Source organism: Meles meles, chromosome 6 (assembly GCF_922984935.1).
Source record: "Meles meles chromosome 6, mMelMel3.1 paternal haplotype, whole genome shotgun sequence".
NCBI lineage: Eukaryota > Metazoa > Chordata > Mammalia > Carnivora > Mustelidae > Meles > Meles meles.
In genome coordinates this window covers 83,688,064-83,708,151 of record NC_060071.1, presented here as the reverse complement: position 1 = coordinate 83,708,151, position 20,088 = coordinate 83,688,064, and the positions used below count along the sequence as shown (strand labels likewise).

At 38.4% G+C, this 20,088-nt stretch overlaps 1 protein-coding gene across 2 annotated transcripts in view; it reads left to right on the top strand.

The window, feature by feature from the left end:
- Positions 1 to 20,088, top strand: part of PRKD1 (protein kinase D1) — a 331,651-nt gene that overhangs the window by 295,132 nt on the left and 16,431 nt on the right. For both annotated transcript variants that reach the window (XM_046009920.1, XM_046009921.1), the window contains 3 exons: positions 11,976 to 12,137; positions 12,696 to 12,794; positions 13,720 to 13,987. In XM_046009920.1, coding sequence (XP_045865876.1) covers positions 11,976 to 12,137; positions 12,696 to 12,794; positions 13,720 to 13,987 — 529 coding nt within the window. The remainder of the gene's footprint in view (positions 1 to 11,975; positions 12,138 to 12,695; positions 12,795 to 13,719; positions 13,988 to 20,088) is intronic.

The window sequence follows — 20,088 nt, the reverse complement described above, 5'->3', positions numbered from 1 at the left end:
ACTAAACTTTCAGGGCCTTTGTTATAAAACCTTTTGCATGAATCATTAAATTTTAGGCTGTAATTAGAACATTGTGGTACTCGATGAGGGGGGAGAGTTTTAGAATAGCTGTTAATTGTTCCAGATGTTACAGGCTGTCTCAAAAGCTGGATCCTGGGGGGGGGGGGGGGGGGATTGGGCTTTGGGTGCAAAAGAAGTCAGAGAATATGTCATGGCAATACCTTTAAAGACAGAGGAACCTCAAAATCGAGAGGGGATTTGGTAACATAGAACTATACTGTGGTGGTGGTACATGGGTTTAGAAATAGAATGAGCTGTATGAGAAGTCCTGCCAGTCAGGAAAATAAGGAGTCATCAAGGCAGCTTGTCAAGATGGATGTCGTAACAGGCAGAGGGAGCACTGAGAAGACTGACCACAGGCAGCATTCAGAAAACGAGACAATATGCTGAGATGTGTTGTGAGATCACAGTGAGGAGGCTTAAGTGGCACAGCGCCTGAAGCATCCCTGTTAGGACCCCAGTCCTAAATGGATTTGAGTCCACAGAAAAAAATAAAGCGATGTGTAATATGGCATTTAAAGAACATGAGTTCTGGAATCAGATGCCTGGGTTCAAAGCTCAAACTTTTAATTTAAGAGTTCTTAGGAGCTTGGATAAGTTACTTGCACTGTCTAAGCTTCAGTTTCCTTCTCTGGAAAACCTCGTAGAGATGTTGTGAGATGCAGATGTGATAATTTTGTGAAACTCTTACCAGTGCCTGGCAGATAGGAAAGGTTCCATACTTACTAAAGTAGTGTTAGCATTGCCACACTAGGTTGTAAAGTCTAGCTTCTAGAAACCGGTTCCAGTAACTTGCTGGTGAATTCCCTAAGCAGAGAACCTTGAAACACATTGTTTCATCATAACAAAGAACATGTTTGACTCAAAGCCTAGACTCAGGCTGAAACATACCTTAACATATGCCTGGCCCCTAAAGGGCCTTAGTAAATATTTATTGAACAAATTATGTCACCCTGAAGAAGCCCAGGGAATACAGAATTGCAGAGCATGCCAATAAGATAATACACAATTCCTTATCCTTCATCTAAAAACATGGCAATTTGTCTTCATTGAGCAAGAAGAAATATATATCTTTTTTTTAAGGTTTTATTTATTTAAAAAAAAAAAAGATTTTATTTATTTATTTGACAGAGAGATAGAGAGGGAGCACAAGTAAGCAGAACAGCAGGCAGAGGGAGAGAGAGAGGCAGGCTCTCCGCTAAGCAGGGAGCCTGATGTGAGACTCAATCCCAGGACCCTGGCATCATGACCTGAGCCGAAGGCAGCCACTTAACCAACTGAGCCACCCAGGCGCCCCAGAAATATATATCTTGTAAGTAAATGGCTTTGTTCTCTTATTCTAGAAAGATGATCAGGAGGTGGAGAAGAAATGATCATGATAGAAAAACAGAGAATAGTATTGCTAAGTGTGAGTGGGAAAATGAAAATTTTGCAAACTGGTGATTTTTTTCAGAAAAATCATGAAGGAGCCAATTTTTCTTTCTCTAGAGAACAGTTTGCAAAATTTGACTTTTTCTTTAAGTGTGTAGGGAAAGGTTAGTTTATACTTCTGTCAATTCATTTGATATGTTTGTTTATTATATTTCTTCAAATATTTCCTCGTATTTTATTGCATGAAGAATTTTCATGAAATTGTTTCTTTAAATAAGACATGTTTTGCAACTCTGAGGTAATCTTGTTATCTTCTGCATGTTCCAAAAAATGAAGCCCAATGATTAGATTTATACGTATCTAAAATAGAGGCAAAAAAGAAACAAACATCTATTATAGGAAAAGGAAAAGGAACTTAGAAATTTTTCCAAATAGATATTCTGTTCAGTAAGAAGTTAGTCGTAGTGAAAACTTAGTGTCAAAAAGCCAGTTCCTATCCCCCTAAGCAACATGGGGGGGGGGGGGATAGGAGAAGAATAAATGAAACAAGATGGGATTGGGAGGGAGACAAACCATAAATGACTCTTAATCTCACAAAACAAACTGGGGGTTGCTGGGGGGAGATGGGGTTGGGAGAGGGGGAGGGGGTTATGGACATTGGGGAGGGTATGTGCTATCGTGAGTGCTGTGAAGTGTGTAAACCTGGCGATTCACAGACCTGTACCCCTGGGGATAAAAATACATTATATGTTTATTAAAAAAAAAAAAATTGGAAGGGGAGGCGAACCATAAGAGACTATGGACTCTGAAAAACAACCTGAGGGTTTTGAAGGGTCAGGGGTGGGAGGTTGGGGGAACAGGTGGTGGGTAATAGGGAGGGCACGTTTTGCATGGAGCACTGGGTGTTGTGCAAAAACAATGAATACTGTTACGCTGAAAAAAAAAAAAAAAAAAAAAAAGCCAGTTCCAAGTCAAAACTATTCCCTTTTGCGGGGGTGGCGGTAAAATCGTTTTAAACTTTGCTTTCCTTAATTATGAGTTGGAGTTCATCTGACTTGCTGTACTTGGTTTGCAAGAATGCTTTGGAGAACTAATTAAATTAAATAATATATAAAGTGTTTTTTAAATAAGTGTTTCCCATCATATTTTTGGAAGAACACTGGTCTTTTGAGTTTCTTCATGGAAGGGGATGGGAGTCAAGATTCCCTCATTAGACAGTTTAGAAAATGCTGTCTATGATATCCAGGTCATCCATGTCTTGAAGGTGAATGTGGTCTTTTCACTTATTAAAGCCCCATAATTAAGAACTTATTTAATTTTAAGAATATGCCAATTAAACACATTTTGCCTTAGAAAGCTTACACAAATGTGAAATATCACCAATTGACCTTTTTGCACATAACGTTCTATCTTCTATTCCTGTCCAGTAGACCCTATATACTTGCTCCACTTCCCATTATCTGATATATAAGACATCAGAAGGATTATGTATCTGCACAGATCATTTAATGCTGTAATAGAATGTTATACTTTCTGGAGTGCTGGCATCTAAATATAGAAGCTGGGCTACAGAGATATGATTTGTTAAAAATTACACTTTAAATCTAACACCAAGACTAGATGGGATTTATGCATTCATGTCTCTAGCCAGATAGATTAACAGGAAATAAAAAAAGTATTCCAGATGTGTCTCCATTGCTATGCATTTGATAGCAGATTAAAAAAAAATCCAGATATTTGAGCTGTTTTTCAGCTTTTATGTACAATAAACACATCTTGATTTACAAATTCCAATTTTTCTATTTTAACAACCATACTTTAAATCTTGCCTTTCCCCTAAATACAAACTGAGTAATAGCATGGAAGAAGGGGGGGGTCATATTTTATGGGTGAAATGTTACTAACACTGATTTTTTTTTAAGGTATTGATCAGTTGTTAATTTTCTGTCTTTGAATTCTTTGTTGTTGGCTCTCAAATATCAACACTTTTCTACTTAGTCAACTTGAAATTCTGGACTTAGTTTAGGGGTCAAGGGGTAGGCTCTGGAATACGGACAAGATTCTGTCTATTGAGGGCCTGTCCCAAGTTTTCCTGATAGAAATCACTCTTCCTCCCCCCAAAATTACAGTATCAAATTCACCCATATATAAACATTAATTTCAGTGAAACCTCAGTGTATCAATCAGGAAGACAGACTTAGAACATCTAGATTTGGTTGGTTTGTTTTTTTTTAATCTTCCATGTACCTCTAATTTGAAGGATTCCTGGTGATGGATGGAAAATATCACATATCTTTGTACTATTTCTACCTGATAAGAAGTCAAAAAAAAAAAAAAAAGCTTGAAACAGTGTAAGAGAAGATGACAGGAGGGTTTGTGGTTCTTTTTAAGTATTGTTTTATATATACTCCCACCCCATGGTTCCCCTTAGCTTCTTCTCTTATAGGGAAAGGAGAGGACTCATTATATTTCTCATGTGTTTGCAGCAACCCTGGAACCCAAAGCTAGACTGAAGCTTTTCCAGAATTGATGAAGAGAAGAATGACTCAGAGATGTGTGGATAGGCTTATGGGTATACATGAATACAAAATCATGCATCAGACCTCAGTTGATTTTCTTGCTGTGCAAATATTGAATTGGTCCTTTTTCTTTTTCGTTTCTTTTTATTTCTTGGGCCAGTGTTACTTAATAGAATCCGTAAGACTTAAAGCTCTTTAAGACGTTGTCGTCAACTGTTCATTACAAGCTGGCCACCTGCAAGCTGACTGTTCTGAGAGCCAGGCACAATACAGGCATATCTCTTGTTTTTAGCAGTTAATGAAGAGACTTCAACGTACTGTTTTTCTCACAAAATTTTGGACTGTATTAAACTGGCATTAATATGTGCTAAGTACTGCTACAACAAAAGTAAATTACATCCCAACTGTGATGGATGGTATGAGCAGACAGACAACTCTTACCAAAACTTATATGAAGGTCTCTGAGTTCCGAGAATCCAGTGGGTTACGTTTGATTGTGGCCCCATTGATCTAAATGTCAGCCAGTGACATCTGTATACAGGAGGATGGATTGTTCTATCGGGTCTTGTGGTTGAAGTAATATTGTGTGTATTTATTCCTCTGACATGTTAGCTTTGTTTTGTTCTAGGTTATTATCAATGTACTTTTGTAAAAGTTTGCAGATGAAATTTGCCAAAAATGCTAAAAGATAACTACTTATAGTAGGAGCTCATTTAAACTGTAGACCTTCTGCCAGCTGAACATGAAATGGGCACACATTTACACACAACAACCAGGTGATCTCATTCTCACCTGAGGCCAGGAGGGCCTTCACCTAGTGTGACACAGCCCTCACTTAGTTGACCTCAGAGCAGATGCATCTCTGCCATCACTGAGGTCTAAAAACATAGTGAGGGGAAGGATGGTGGAGGACACACTAGAAGGTACAAGTTTGTGGCAGTTCACACTTACCCTGTAGCCTCTGATAGATGAAAAGCAAAAGGAAATCTTCTTTGCTCCCACTTACTATAAACTCTCAGGTATCAAACTGGAGAGAAAAATGTGATCCAGATCTTTTTAAAATCACTGAAAATCTGCCTAGTAATAATATCAGTTAACCTTTACTCTGTACCAGGCATGATTTCAGGTATTTTATGCACATTAAATAATTAAGTCCTAGTCACATTTTAGATTTAGGCACATTATTCTTACGCCATTTTACATACAAAGAAATGGAAGTGAAGAGCTGGGAAATGCAGAGCTCCAATACACTCTGGCAGTCTGTCTCCAAGGACTGTACTCCTAAAATTATGTTCCACATCTTGAGACTTTCCTTGTAGTCATGCCTGCTCCCGGTTAAAGCAAAAATGAAGAAAGAAGGGAGTCCAAAAGTCTTCACTACACAAGAAGGCGGAAGTACGGTGATCCTTATTATCCGAAAAGCCCATTTTCATTGCATTATTTTCATCCTCAGGACAATAATGAAATCCTAGGAATTTGGGTTTTCATAGCTCATATACCCTGGGGGAGTGGGGGTTGGCATGGAGGGAAAGGGATAATTTAAAAGGAATGTCGTGATGGTGGCCTTCAGCTGCTGCTCCTTTGCTTCTCTCTTGCTGATGACTCTTGCCTAGCGGCCTTTGAGAATGAGCAGCAACTGTGAATATCTCCTTATTGAGAATTAGATATAAAATAAATACAAGTCACCCAAATAGCAGGAAAATTATGGGTTTGTTCCTACCAAAGATGCTGAAGTCTTTACCAGAGCAGTGACCAAAAATTTTATATTTTGAAGGAGAGAATGTCTTTGTCATTCCCTTGAGCCTTCAGGAAATCATTTTTCAACTCACACCAGTGGTGGCATCTCTGATATTAGTCATTATCAGAATCCTGAGATTGCTTACTAGCAGATTCAAGTGAACTTACAATGAAAAATTCATGTACTATATTCTTATATGAAGAGAAGATGTCAGCATATATCATATTTGATGCAAAATGTGCTGATTAAATGTCAGACATGCATTATCATCTCTTCAATAAAATCATTTAAATCCTAAAGAATGTTAGCTATAGACTAAAAAGTAAGGAGATCTAGGAACTTGTCTTTCAGTCAAATTTACAGATTCGCACTGGGCATTTAATACATACCAGGCACTAGGCTTATACTGACTAGGAATATAACTGATAAAATCTGGGCCTTATGGAGCTTGTAGTCTTGTAGGTAAGATGCACAAGTTTACCAGTTACCAAGTATGATATGTTAACTGTTCTGAAAGAGAATTTATCAAGGATTGAGGAAAGAGGATTAGAGAGACATCCAGGTCAAACTGTGGGAGTCAATGAAAGCTCCCTGACCACTAAATATTCAGACCAGCCAAAATGGTCTGGATCAGGCTGAGAGAAAGTATGTATGAAAGTGTAGAAAGGAGAGAGAGAGTGATACTTGTTCTGAAAATAGTTTACTATGGCTAGAGAGAAGGGTAGATATGTAGAAGAAGAAAAGAAGCTAGGGAAATATTGGGGTAGGGGAGGATAAGTAGTTGATGGTGAAGGGTCCTTGTGCCACGCTAATGGGGTACATCTACTCCTAAAGTTGGTGGTGATTCCCTTTGAACTGGAAGTAAGATGCAACAATTAGAATCACAGTGGCAGCCCTTTGGAGAGTGTGCTGGAGGAGAGCAAGACCTAAGACGAGATTGCTTGGGAAGCTGTGGCCCTTCCCGAGGAAAGAAATAAGACTCAAACCAAGGCATTGATGGTTAGGATGAAGGTGAGGCATCACTGTGAGAGAAATTAAGAGGATGAGCTCTAAAACTTTTAGAGACCAGGTGGTTGTTAGAAGTGAGAGGTACGGAAATGTTTAGGGTGACTCAGGTTTCTTTTCCTTTTTTTTTTTTTTTTAAACCTACAGCATTTTATTTTATTTTATTTTAAGATTTTTATTTATTTATTTAACAGACAGAGATCACAAGTAGGCAGACAAGCAGGCAGAGAGAGAGGAAGGGAAGCAGGCTCTCAGGTGAGCAGAGAGCCTGATGCAGGGCTCCATCCCAGGACTCCGGGATCATGGCCTGAGCTGAAGGCAGAGGCTTTAACCCCCTGAGCCACTCAGGCACCCCGTGACTCAGGTTTCTGACCTAGATGGCCGGCCATTTACCAAGAGATGAAACACCAGAAGAGTAAGCTGGGATGGAAAGACACTGATCCCATTGTTGGCATCATTCATTTACATGAACAAACCTAAAAGACACTTGGATAAAAGATTCTGGAATTTAGGAGAGATAGCTGAGTTTCCTGTACCATTTTGTTACTAGGTTTACTGAGTCTTCTTATAATCATCTGCTTCCTACATTCACTTTTATAACATCTCTCTGGGAATTATATGCTATTTCCCCTTTATAAGATATCAAAAGATGGTGATTTCAAGGGGTTTAAATGAAGTATGAATTGGAAAAGAATGTGATTGGAAAATGGATAAGGAAGTGTGCTCTTCTCAACCCTGGCAAACGGGCAGTAGTGAGGATTAACAAAGCCATTGCCACAGTGCTTTACTTCTGAGAAAGGCACCTCACGTCTCCACCAATACCACTGTGTAATAGCACATGCTTCCTTCTGTTTGGCATGCCATTTAGAATTTAGACCTTGGACTCATCACTGTTGTTTATATCTCTCTGTCTCATTATGAACTAAATCATTCAGATGTTTGATATAGGAAAGTAGGTAGAAGTCCCCATATTAAGGCTGTATTGCTCCTAAATAACCTGTTAAAAAGACACGTTGATTCTAATTCTCCCCTTTCCTCCCTCTCATATGTTTGAATATAATAATCCTGAAGGCAGGATAAAGAAGGGGAAAACATGACACCTTTAACTTATCACAGCTAAATATTTGGAGTGAATACTCAACTTCAGAGTTGAATATTAAAATAAAGCAGCACTATTAGAATTAAAGACTATAAGTACTAATGAAATATTGCTTAATATGAATCCAAAAAAATATAAAATAGAATGTATGCATACACTAAAAAAGTTAGTTAAATCGTTATTTCTTTTGCTTTTAGTGATGAGTTTCCATTGATTACATAAGAATTTTCTAGGCAACTTGAATCAGGAAAATTTTTGTCTCGATCTCCAAATGGTATTTCCTCCAGACTTCAGAATAATTTATATTCACCCCATGGATATGTCATCAATCTGTTAAGTGTGAATGGACACTATTCTTTCCTGTACTTGACCAAATGTTTCATTTCCTGAAAATTAAGTTACTTAAATGCAACAAACAGATGGCCAGAGAGTCCAGTAGTAGATTATTCTGCCATGAAATTTATTATCTGAATTCCTGAGGTAGGCCTGAGAAGTTAGCACAATTCTTTCTGAACACCAGTCTGCCACAGTGTTGTGGTCATCAAGCCACTTTTAAATTCATTCAGTTACTTTGGACATTAGAGGGAAAAATTAAAAAACTATTTCATATTTTATGTAGAAGAGTAAAATTATGAACAAGTCACATGGACTACTTGGGTTGAACCTTATCTTAGAGTTACCCTTAAGGAATTAAAAAGGTAATATGAATTATAATGGAAAATAATGCCTTGAATTTTTTTTTTTTTTTAATTTCCAGTCTCCAAATATTATCTTCTCTAGAGTAGAGAAGTATTCATCAGTATAGTATGGAGAATGTGGATAAATAAGGCATGATTCTTTCTATTCTTTTCTTTTGTTACTGCCAAATATAAAAACAAGTTTGGTCATTTGGTTCAATGCAAAAAATACAGCTTATGAGTAAGCATCTGTGATGGCCTTGTCTCAGCTGCACATGATAATCTTTAAACATGTCAACTTGTTATATATTAGCTCTGCAGGGGGAAAAAAAAAGTCATTTTCCTCTTGGAAAGATTTTTCAACTACCACTCAATCTTCTCTTTAGCCAACCTATAAAGCATAAAGATTTTTATAAAAGAGCAAGGGCCAAGTGCAGCAAACGTATTAGTCTAAAGTGTTCTGAAACATCTCTCCACCAGTTGTGTATACATGACTTTTAGTTCAGTGTTACTGAATTTTTTATAAATCCATATACCTAACTATAAAGTCCTTTATTAAAAATAATAAAATTTTCCCTTATCCTTTTCATAAAGATGTTAGTTGGGGACGTTTCAGAGTCCTTCAGAGTTTATAGATAAGTAAACTTAAGATAGTTGACAGTGAACAGTCTCATTAGTCTGTTCCATACTTTTGGCCTAAAATGTTCTGGGAATACACCAAAGAGATAAGCCCATTTAAGTCTTCACCTCTATATAGGGGCTCCTTAAATCATGTTGTAGAATACGGAAAAGGAAAAAAAATACTGACATAGGACGTTAGTACTTTTAAGACCTCACTTACTTAGAGGAATGCAAGTAGAAGCACATGAGAAACCACATTGCATTTATATTTGGATAATTTAGGTAGGAGAGCTTCCTGGCCATTTCCTGACTCCCTCTTCTCCCCTGTCTTTCCTGAGCCCCTTTACATTGATCTTCTTCATACTCCAGTTTTCCTGGGTCTACACGGGAGACCCCTTGCCTTGCTATCTTCTTTCTGTCTCTTGCTTTCCTATTCATTTTTCCTGCTCCTCACTCTGTCAACAAGGCCTTGGTCATTTAAGAAAGCAAAACTCGGAGATGCATGGGTGGCTCAGTTGGTTAAGCATCAGCATTCGACTCAGGTCATGATCTTCAGGTCCAGGGATTGGGCCTCAATTCGGGCTCCCTGCTCAGCGGGAAGTCTGCTTCTCCCTCTCCCTCTGCCTGCCACTCCCTTTGCTTGTGCTCTCTCTCTCTCTCTCTCTCTCAAATGAATAAATACAATCTTTAAAAAGAAAGAAATAAAGAAAGCCAAACTCTTCAGAATACTGCTTAAATGCTTAAAGTTAGAATAAATTGAAAAAAGAAGCAGTTCAGAAGATATTCACAGAGGAAGGTACACTTATCACATTTCACAGTGCACTTGCCCCGGGAGAATAACCCAGGCAGGACTCTCATGTCACTCTTTTTTTTTTTTTTTTTTAAGATTCTGTTTATTTATTTGAGAGAGAGAAACACAGCGAGAAAGGGAACACAAGCAAGGGGAGTGGGAGAGAGAGAAGCAGGCTTCCCGCTGAGCAGGGAACCTGATGCGAGCCTTGATCCTAGGACCCTGGGATCATGACCTGAGCCAAAGGCAGATGCTTAAGAACTGAGCCACCCAGGCACCCCGTCATGTCATTCTTAGACCCCTTACTGTCATCATTGATTTAAAAGAGGACAGCTGAAATGCCTGGATACCCCAGAGGTGAACTTTCCACCTGGTGTGGCTTCTGGATCCAGGAAGTGGAATTCAAGACCATGGGTGACAGCCTGGGCATGGGTTCAGGTACAAGCAGTGCTATCATTGGTCTTCCATAATGCGTATCAAATGCATCCATAGAGGCATTTGTTAGCATCTCCCACTTATCGATCTGTCACCCCCGTGCTGGCCAAAGCCCCAGCAGCTGTCCAGGCTTATTTGTAATCAGTCAGGACAAATAAAGTAATAGTTTTGGTCCTCTCATCCCCACCCCCACCCCCCCATGTGCTTCAGCTCTGACTCTGGAGACCTAGTCTATCCCAAAGTAGCCAGTTTTGACCAGTTAACAGTGTGACAGTTTCAAGGACATTGACTCCAGCCCTCTGGAGGTGAAAGACTTTAGGGTAGAGGTGTAGACATCTGTTCAGACCACATTCAGAAACTTGTTATTCCCTGACCACATTAATGGTGACAGGATTGGGCACCAAGGCACCAAAATCCAAAAGACCCATCAGATGTATGAGGTAGAGATCAACATGGCCCAAGTAGGGGCAGGGCATCCTGAGAAACGGATCATCATCATGGTTCACGCCAGGTGCTCCTTGCCCATGGGCAGAAGGAGGACGGCAACGGTGCAGACTCACCTGTGTTCCCTTCTGCGGCTCACCAGCCAGTATCCATCTGTGAGGTCTAAATAGCAAGCCGTCTGCGGTTTCGAGAAGTTTGTGAGAATTTCATTTTATGTGCACTTTTATCCCTGATGGAGAATTTTTTTTTCTAAAATCATGTATTTATTTTTTTCTCTGTTCAACTGTTAGCGCATTTCAGTGAGTCCCTGATTTTTTTCTTCAGGTAGTTTATGTTCACGATGATTTTTTCTTTCTATTTCTCACTGAAATGTAAGTGGAATGTATACGAGTTCTTTTAATGTTAGGATTTTTGTTGTTGTTGTTGTGCCCAGAAGAAAAATAAGATAAAGGTCAGATGATCGAAGGCTTTGTTGATGACCCCACAGCCACGTTCAGACTGAAGCATCCTCACAAGGGTCCATCTAATGTTAAGAGTAATTTTACTTGACATATGGGACAATTAACATGTCAAGCCAAATGCAGCCTCTCGTGAGCCATTGCTTTATTGTGGAAATATTTATTGAGTGCTTGAGAACCACACAGGACGACCACGTAGCCCGGGGTACCAAACAGAACGTGGGCTCAATAAATTTTTTTTTTTTCACGGTCTTCCTGGCAATCTTCACTCTGTGTGAGAGCATGGGTAGCAGAGCGGTTCCGAAAGGTTTATGACTAATGTGCTTCTTCAGTGCCGTCAGATGTGCTGCAAGTAGAGGGTTCATCTTGTCGACGTTAACTTTCTATCAAGGGTGTAGAGATGGCCTGGTATGCTTATTTAGGGTGGTGTGCTTAATATTGGAGATGATCCTGCGAAATTCGGATTTCTCAATATGGCATTCTAATTAAAACCTAATTAGCAATTCACTGTGCTGGAACTTGGGTTTTTCAGCGCAGAAAAAAATAATTTCACTCTGCATAGAAAGTAAAGATATATTTTTTGGAGACATTAGAATTTCAAAAATATAAGGCAGCACATGTGGAATTCAGAAATGTTAAGAATCCGAAGTGTGGGTTTCTCCGTAGCTTTAAGCTTGAACAGTTTTATATAATCAGTGAGCTTGCCAAACAGTATCAAAAAACTCATTTTCTTCAAGTGCTTTATTTATCTTTAATAGAACCTTCATCACCCTGGTGTTGTAAATTTGGAGTGTATGTTTGAGACGCCTGAAAGAGTGTTTGTTGTTATGGAAAAACTCCATGGAGACATGCTGGAGATGATCTTGTCAAGTGAAAAGGGCAGGTTGCCAGAGCACATAACGAAGTTTTTAATTACTCAGGTAAGAAATCAATTAGAGGCAGAAAAAAAAGATAATATTCAATATCAAATGTTATCACTGTTTTACTGCAGCTTCCTAGCCTTGTTTAGTCCCCAAGTCCCAAGTCTGACTTACACTCAGAAAGGTGGTGGGGGGTTTGTTGTATTATTTCATTTTTATGTGTGGTCTCCAGAATCCAGCGTACCAAGGGAGTCATGCGTGTGCAGGCCCTTGTATTAAAACTACTCATGAAACTTTCAGTTGCACAGTGGCTGAGTCCTGGTTCTTTGAAACGATTCAAGAATGGAATGGAATGGAGTGGAAGCTAGTCCTGACATCTGTTATCTACACCTGTCTTGGTTGCTGTATCAATACCATAATAGGCCACTCTTTCCACTGACGTTTCCTTAGAAACCTGCCATGTGAATTTAGCTCATTTCCGTGTCTTGCGTATAAAGAGGCTTAACTGTTCACTGTGGGTTTTCTCGTGGCCCCTCCAATTTATGTCCTAGTAAAAAACATTTTGAAATAAACTCATAGACCAAAATAAGATTATCTTGATGATTTTCTTCTCTCTAGATACTTGTGGCTCTGCGGCATCTTCACTTTAAAAATATCGTTCACTGTGACCTCAAACCAGAAAATGTGTTGCTGGCATCGGCAGATCCTTTCCCCCAGGCAAGTCTGAAAGCCTCTCTCAGCAAAGCCAGCTGACGGCAGCAGCAGTACTGGCTCCCCTGGGACATTTTTTTTTCTCAAAAGCTTTATTTGTTTCACGTTTTACCTGTTCGTTTTCATCCCCTTGCTTCCTTCCCCTTGCTTCCTTCTTAGATCTTGGGGACTGCGGCTTTGTTACTCTGGCTTCTCAGTTCAGCCTCCCCGAGTGCAACAATGAGCCTTCTCCTTGTGCTCATTCAGCGGCAAATGTAGGCACAGCCTGCAGCAGGGGCAGCCCCAGGCCAGCGCTGAAAGCTGGGGCCAGAGAGGGCGGAGAACACTTCCCAGGGACATTTAAGTTCAGCGTTGTTCTGAAGGACAAGGGCAAACATTTCTGGTTTTCCTCATCTCAGAGGATAGAAAACTACTGCACATCTCCCCAGGGAATCTTCTGTCTGACGTGACCTAAGGCGACTGTCCACCTTGCTTCCCTGACATCTTCAGGTCCTGTCTAAGTTCCCATGCAGACCTGAGTTTGAGGATTATTGTAGGTAACATGACGGGTTCCTGTGCTGATCCCTCAAGCTTTATTTGTAATAAGCCCTTGTGTTCAATCTGTCACTTCCAGATTTGTGTGATGTTTTTCTGCCTGGTAAGACTATTACCCACTTCTGAGTATATGTATTTTCACATTTATCTCTTGGTTTGGGGGGGTGGGGGCATGTTTAGATGATTTTTTTTTTTTATGAATGAAAATATACTTTTGTACCAGTACTTCAGCCACTGTCTTCAAGTATGTAAGATAGAAAGTAGCTATTACTTCTGTCATGCATGAGAAGTCTATACGAGATATGCAAAGTATTTGTCTTGGGTGGACCTGGGCTAAGACACACATAGACACACAATCTGTGACCTTACCATTTCTGTAAACCGTTATTACCAACAGGTGAAACTTTGTGACTTTGGTTTTGCCCGGATCATTGGAGAAAAGTCTTTCCGGAGGTCGGTGGTGGGGACCCCAGCTTACCTGGCTCCTGAGGTTCTGAGGAACAAAGGCTATAACCGCTCTCTAGACATGTGGTCTGTTGGAGTCATCATCTATGTAAGCCTAAGTGGCACGTTCCCTTTTAATGAAGATGAAGACATACACGACCAAATCCAGAACGCAGCTTTCATGTATCCACCAAATCCCTGGAAGGAAATCTCTCACGAAGGTACTCTCTGCCATTCAAACATGATAGTGGTTTAATGCTTCAATGTTATACTATTAATTCAGTTGTGAATTACTAAATTGTTATATGTTCATTGTAAATTGTCCACTGGAGTAGAGGCATAAATTAAGGTGGATTGGGAAGGAGTAAAGGAAATGGAGACCAAAAACATCTTCCGATGAAGTGTACATATTTTATAGAGAAATTGAGTGATACATATTAAGAGGTAAATGAAACAAAAAAACATAATATTTTGGCATATTGCCTTAGAACTTACAAACATTGGTGTAATGGAAACGGCTAATCTCTATTAAGAGTAATCTTTACTAACCATATACTTGTTTCTGTATTAAGCACTTTAATCTCTTATGGACACAAGAACATTGATAGTAATATTTTAATTATCATATTATATATTAGTATGCCAGTTCTTTGTGTGCTGGTTTCCTTCATGTGACATTAGAATATATATGGCATTTTCTTTAGCCATTTCCCTGGTATTCTGTTTTTAGGTTGTTCCTTTTTGATCCTTATATATATAATTTCTATGTGTTTCTCTGATTGATTTCTTTAGGTTAGATTGCATTGGCAATGTTGCATTATCTAAAGTTAAATTCTTAAGAAATCTTTCCTTCTTAAAGAGAGAGAATTTTAAAAGTGGCAGGGGCAATCAAGGCAGAGAAAATGGCATACTCAGCACTTTGGAATAGAATTCCCCGATGAACATACTTTGGCGTTTATTTAATTCTCACAACAACCCCATAAGATAAGTTTTACCATTATACCTATAATTCAGGTAAGAGCACTGAGGCAAGAGAAGGGACACCACAGGCCAAAATGACAAAGCTAATAAGTGGCAGGTCCAGAATTCATACCCAGACAATCTGTGCATACATCCTTTAACCACGGTTTAATGACTGGTCCTTCTTTAATTTTCAGGCCACGTCTAGTTCTAAGTTCATTCAGATTTTTCGCCACCTAAAAACGCAAATACAGTCATAGATAAACATCTGTTTGACACCTGTTACTGAGTGTGGTGATGTAGGAATCGGAAAAGAGTGTATGTAAACTATCCAAGGTAATTAAGTTCTTAGGCTATGGTTGGTATTAAATGGCAAGAGCTATCCATTATCAGGGCTTTGAGTTACTATTAGCAACAACCCTTTGACATCCTCTAATTAGTCGCAAATTATAGCTGGATGGATATATCTTAAAGAAATCTGTGACCAACAAAAGAACTATCATGTAGCCAAAGCACTAATGAAATATTTAGGATAATTTAACAGAGGCAAAAAGCAAAGTATCATTATGTTTCCTTTCTAGAAGGCAGAAAGGTGGGATTATCACATAATCTTGTGACAAGTATCCTTGTTAGGAAACACTACCTTTAAATATGGTTAACCATTATGCTTGATAATCCAGAAATCCAGTAAAATGACTTGATATTGTTACCACAGTACAAATCTGGAATACCTCTGAAGCCAGTCAACATTTTCCTGTTAGTCAGGAATAGGACATTGGGAAAAGAGCCTCCACATTTTAAAATCTTTTTCTTGGAGTAGTGGAATAAATGACATTCCTTCTCTGGTACCATGGAAATGCGCTGGCCTAGCTGTGTCGATACAACCTATTGAGGCCAGAAACATACAGCTACAGATTGTGAATATTTAATTATCACTGATAGTAGGTACCAGAGACCTAAATATTAATGCCTCAATGAACTGCTGTTGGGAAACCACATATATATCTATAGATATAGATATCATATCTCCAAAGGACAAAACATAAAATATTCTTCAAAGAACTTAAAGTTGAATGGAAAGGTGTCAAGTCAAAGGAAGAATCACTGTGGCTTTGACTAGTCAGACTAGTATTTTCAGAGGAGATGGAATTTAGGCAAGTCACAAAAATTTGCAAAGAAAGATGTAGCATTTCAGAAAGACAATTACATGGGAAATTTAAAAGGCATTTATATTTGACCAGGAAGTACATATTCTACTTGCTGCACATATTTCTAAGTGCTGAAAATTTCCTACCCCTGAGACAAAGTGATGTGGAGACCAGCTCAGATAGAACCTCGCTTTTCTAAATCACTCAAGTGTCAGTTTGGGAATTGACTGGCATTTCTCCTCAGTATCTTCTTCTGACTCATCCTTGCCTTTGAGGCACAAGAGTTGTACTACATGCTAATTGAGGCTCTAGATGGCAAATGAGTTACCTAGCTGCTGGTGTATGAACAGAACTAATAGTTGAATATAAAAAAGTTAGATAAAGGTGCCTTAATATAGCTGAAGTATTATAGAAGTAGTTACTGGCCTGGAGTCTGTCCTACTGTCTGGTGGAGAACAAACCGTTCTCTTGTAAAAAGTAATAATGAGCTGGTACAACATAATTTTAAGCACATGGGATCTGAGAAATACACAGAAAACTAGTATTGGCAAAGGATGGTCACAACTGATCTTAGTGAATTTTTAGTCTCAGTATACTTTAAAACCACACCAAGAACGCCTAACAATCCGGATACAAGGAAATAAAATAAAGCACTTCAGGGGCTCTAAAATCAAAGGTAAGGAACACCAGTCCAACAATTCGAGTTATCATCCTACCTGCCATTCTAATTAGCCATCAGTTAACCTTCTTTGAGCTTCGATTCCTTAACTGTACCACAGAATAATGATTCCTGCCTATAGAATGAGGTTGTAACAGAGACAGAATGAGGTAAAGGATGGGAAAAACATCTACAAAGGCAGGTGTGGGGTGAACCAAGGACTTCGAGTTAGGAGGAGGCTAGAACACTAAGCTAAGCAGTTGCTCTGGCGGGTAACCAAGAATTGATTGTATAATTTTAAGAAATTATATGCAAACTGATGTGCATGTTTCCCAAGTATTCTTCAGACATATTGGTAGTTGTGTTTTTTTTTCTTGGCATGAAAATGCAAAAGAAAAAAGAAAGTTGTAAGGTCTTTGTAGCATACATAGATGCGTCAGATGAAAAAAATCCTGGATCCTGCATTTTTTTTCTGTTGGTGTAGAAATGTATGTGATATAATATAATACTATATATTGGAGAGCTGGACTTACTATTGTGCCATTTGAACCTCATAACAATCCTCCAGTATGTAACTTGTTTTCGTTTCTGTAATAGGCAGAAACCAGAAAGGTTAAGTGCCTTGCCTAAAGTCACACAGTGGTAGGACTTGGACTTGAAGTTACTGCCTTCATTCTTTATATCATACATTGTTGTACATGAAATGGTGCTTATTTCTTATGGCTTGATGTTTAGGACACTATAGAGAATATTTTAAACTCATTCATTATTTTTACTATGATAATATAATAAGCCAAGTACTAGCATTCTAGAGACGTGCTTACTAATAATTTAGCAGTGAATTAATTAATCAGGACTCTTGTGTGCAAATAATAGAAACCTATAACTAACTTAAGCAGAAGATAATTTATTGACTCACACAACTGGGAAGTCCAAAAGATGAATCTCATCTCTTTGGAGCCAGCAGTTCAAGTGTCCTATTTCTCCATCTCTCATCATCTCTGCTTTACTGTATGATGGCTTCCTTCTCAGGTAGACTCTTCATGTGGTGCCAAGTGATCCCCAGCAGCCCCAGGTTTTACATGGTACTCATTGTATGTGATCTCAGAATGGAAGAGTAATTATCTCTCAGTAGCCATAGAGTCTCTGAAAGGGGCACTGATTGGCTCTGCTTAAATCCCGTAATACCCTGGGAACAATCCCATTGTCACCGCAGGAACCTGGCTTTGATTGGCTATATAGATGATAGAGAGCCTCTCCAGTTTGGAGAGAGTAAGTTCCTGCAGGGAAAGGATAGTAGGCTAAAAACAAACACAAAAGCATTAACAGATGTCCATTATAAAAATAGATTTTTTTGTGTGAATCAAGGTATGATTTGAAAAATGAGAAAAAACTTGAGGAAAGCTTAGCTGACCAAATGTTACAGGTAAAGGGGAGATAATAAAATTAAACTTTCAAAAGAAAAAAATAACAATAGCTAGCACTTCTATAACATTTGCATTATAGCCAAGCACTCTACATATATGAACTCATTTACTCATCCCCAACCTTTGAATAGATACGATAATTGTTTCCGTTTGAAAGATGAAGCGCCGTAGACACAGAGGGTTAAGTGACTTGCCTAAGTGGGGCCAGGGTGCAAATCCTGTCGGCTAGCTCCAAGGTAGAGGCTCTTATCTACTACATTTACAGCCTCTTGATTATCCTAATGGATTTTGCCATGCTGTCACATTAAATTTTTAATATGCTTTCACTAGTTTAGAGCTACAGTAGCAACACAATTTTCAATAATGTCTTAAAATACAGGGAAACAAGATCATGTTGTGATAATGACCTGAGTTGAGAGCTCTTCCACTTAGTGTAATGGTGACCCCATCCAAGTTACTTACTCTCTTAGGTCTCAGTTTTCTTGTCTGAAATATGGTGACAGTAATTCCTAATTCACTGGGTTATATTAAGTACTAAATGAAATTACACTGGAAAGTGCTTAGCCCAGTGATTGACATAGCTAGAGTACGTTAAACATATGAACACTTTGTTTTCCAGCCACTTTACATGATCGGTGTATCTGTCTATATATATGTATTTAGCTATACACACACACTTGTATATAATTACATAAAGTTATATATGTAACTAAACATATTTAATTACAGTTATATATAGGTATTTATATATATAACCAAATAACACATTTTAAATACAGCTAAATAAGAATGCATGTATACAATAAAACACTCCAGAATGAATCACATGATTATAAGTAATTACACAAGAGAAGACTTTAGGTAATCATGAGGTGGGAGTTTGAGAATGTCACAGTTCATTCGAAGCCAGTGTTGTGTGTTTCATCTTGTTTCATGTCGTCATTGTGACTCCTGGATGGGTGTTTGACACCATCCAGTTTACCCATCCAGTTACCCATCAGTGATCAGCTTTATCACATACTAAGTTCAGTCTGGCTCTCAACACATTCATCCTATGACCTTTCTCAGTTCCTTGAAAGGACCTGTATACCTATCTTAAAATATTTACTTGATTAGGCAAATTTATCTTATGGAAAGAGCAGCCCATTTTCGCTTAAACATTTTTTAGATAATCGGGTGAAACTAAGGAAAATGATGACTTACTTGATCATGCATCAGGATGCCCTTCCTTTCATTGCATTTTTAGCAATTCCAAAAGAACAAGAGATAGATCAGGCTATTCTCCAGGTTTATCACATTTGGTACAATAATAAGGGTAAATCTTGGATGGACATTGCCAAAACATCAGAAAATTGCAAACAAGACTCTGTCTATGATATAAGAGGTAATTAACAGGAGTGTAGGGCTTAGAAATGGGAATTGGAAAAACTAGCTAATAGAACACAGGAATATTTGCAAGGCAAGAGATTTCTAGTAATTTTGCCAAAGAACCTTCTTGATTATGGCTCATTTTAAATAACCCGTCGTAATCTAGCTCTAGGTCTATAGCAGGCATTTTTTAACTTTGGCATGCCAACCATTTCTAGTTAAAAATGGAGATTCCCAGTATCCATCCCCATAAATAGCAATCCCGCCCTGAGAATGTAAAAAGTCCATGGATCACACTTTCAAAAACGCTGCTCCAGAGCCCTGATCCTCTGAAAGATCTGACAGCTGAAAAGTGCTTAAATTTTTTTTCTAAAACACTTTTTAAATAAATTACCAGGATTTAAATATAAGTAAACTATAAAATTCCTAATTCCCAACCTCTTTCTGCACTCATATTTTCTTCATCAGATATTTAATATCAGGACATGTAGTTCGTTCCAAATATTAAATGTAGTTCAATATACATTGTCATGAAATTGGTAAGAATAGAAAAAGCTTCTTGACCAGTTTCTTCTGTGAAGAATAAAAAAACAAAACATATAAACTCCAGGAAAGACGAAAAGTTGTATAATAAAGTTATATACAATACAGAAGAAACTAACATAGGTGCCATGATTTTGAGCAATTAAAAGAATATGGGAAAAGAGAATCCTTTTTACACATGAAAATTCTCCTTTGAATGGGCATAGTTTTGCAAATTT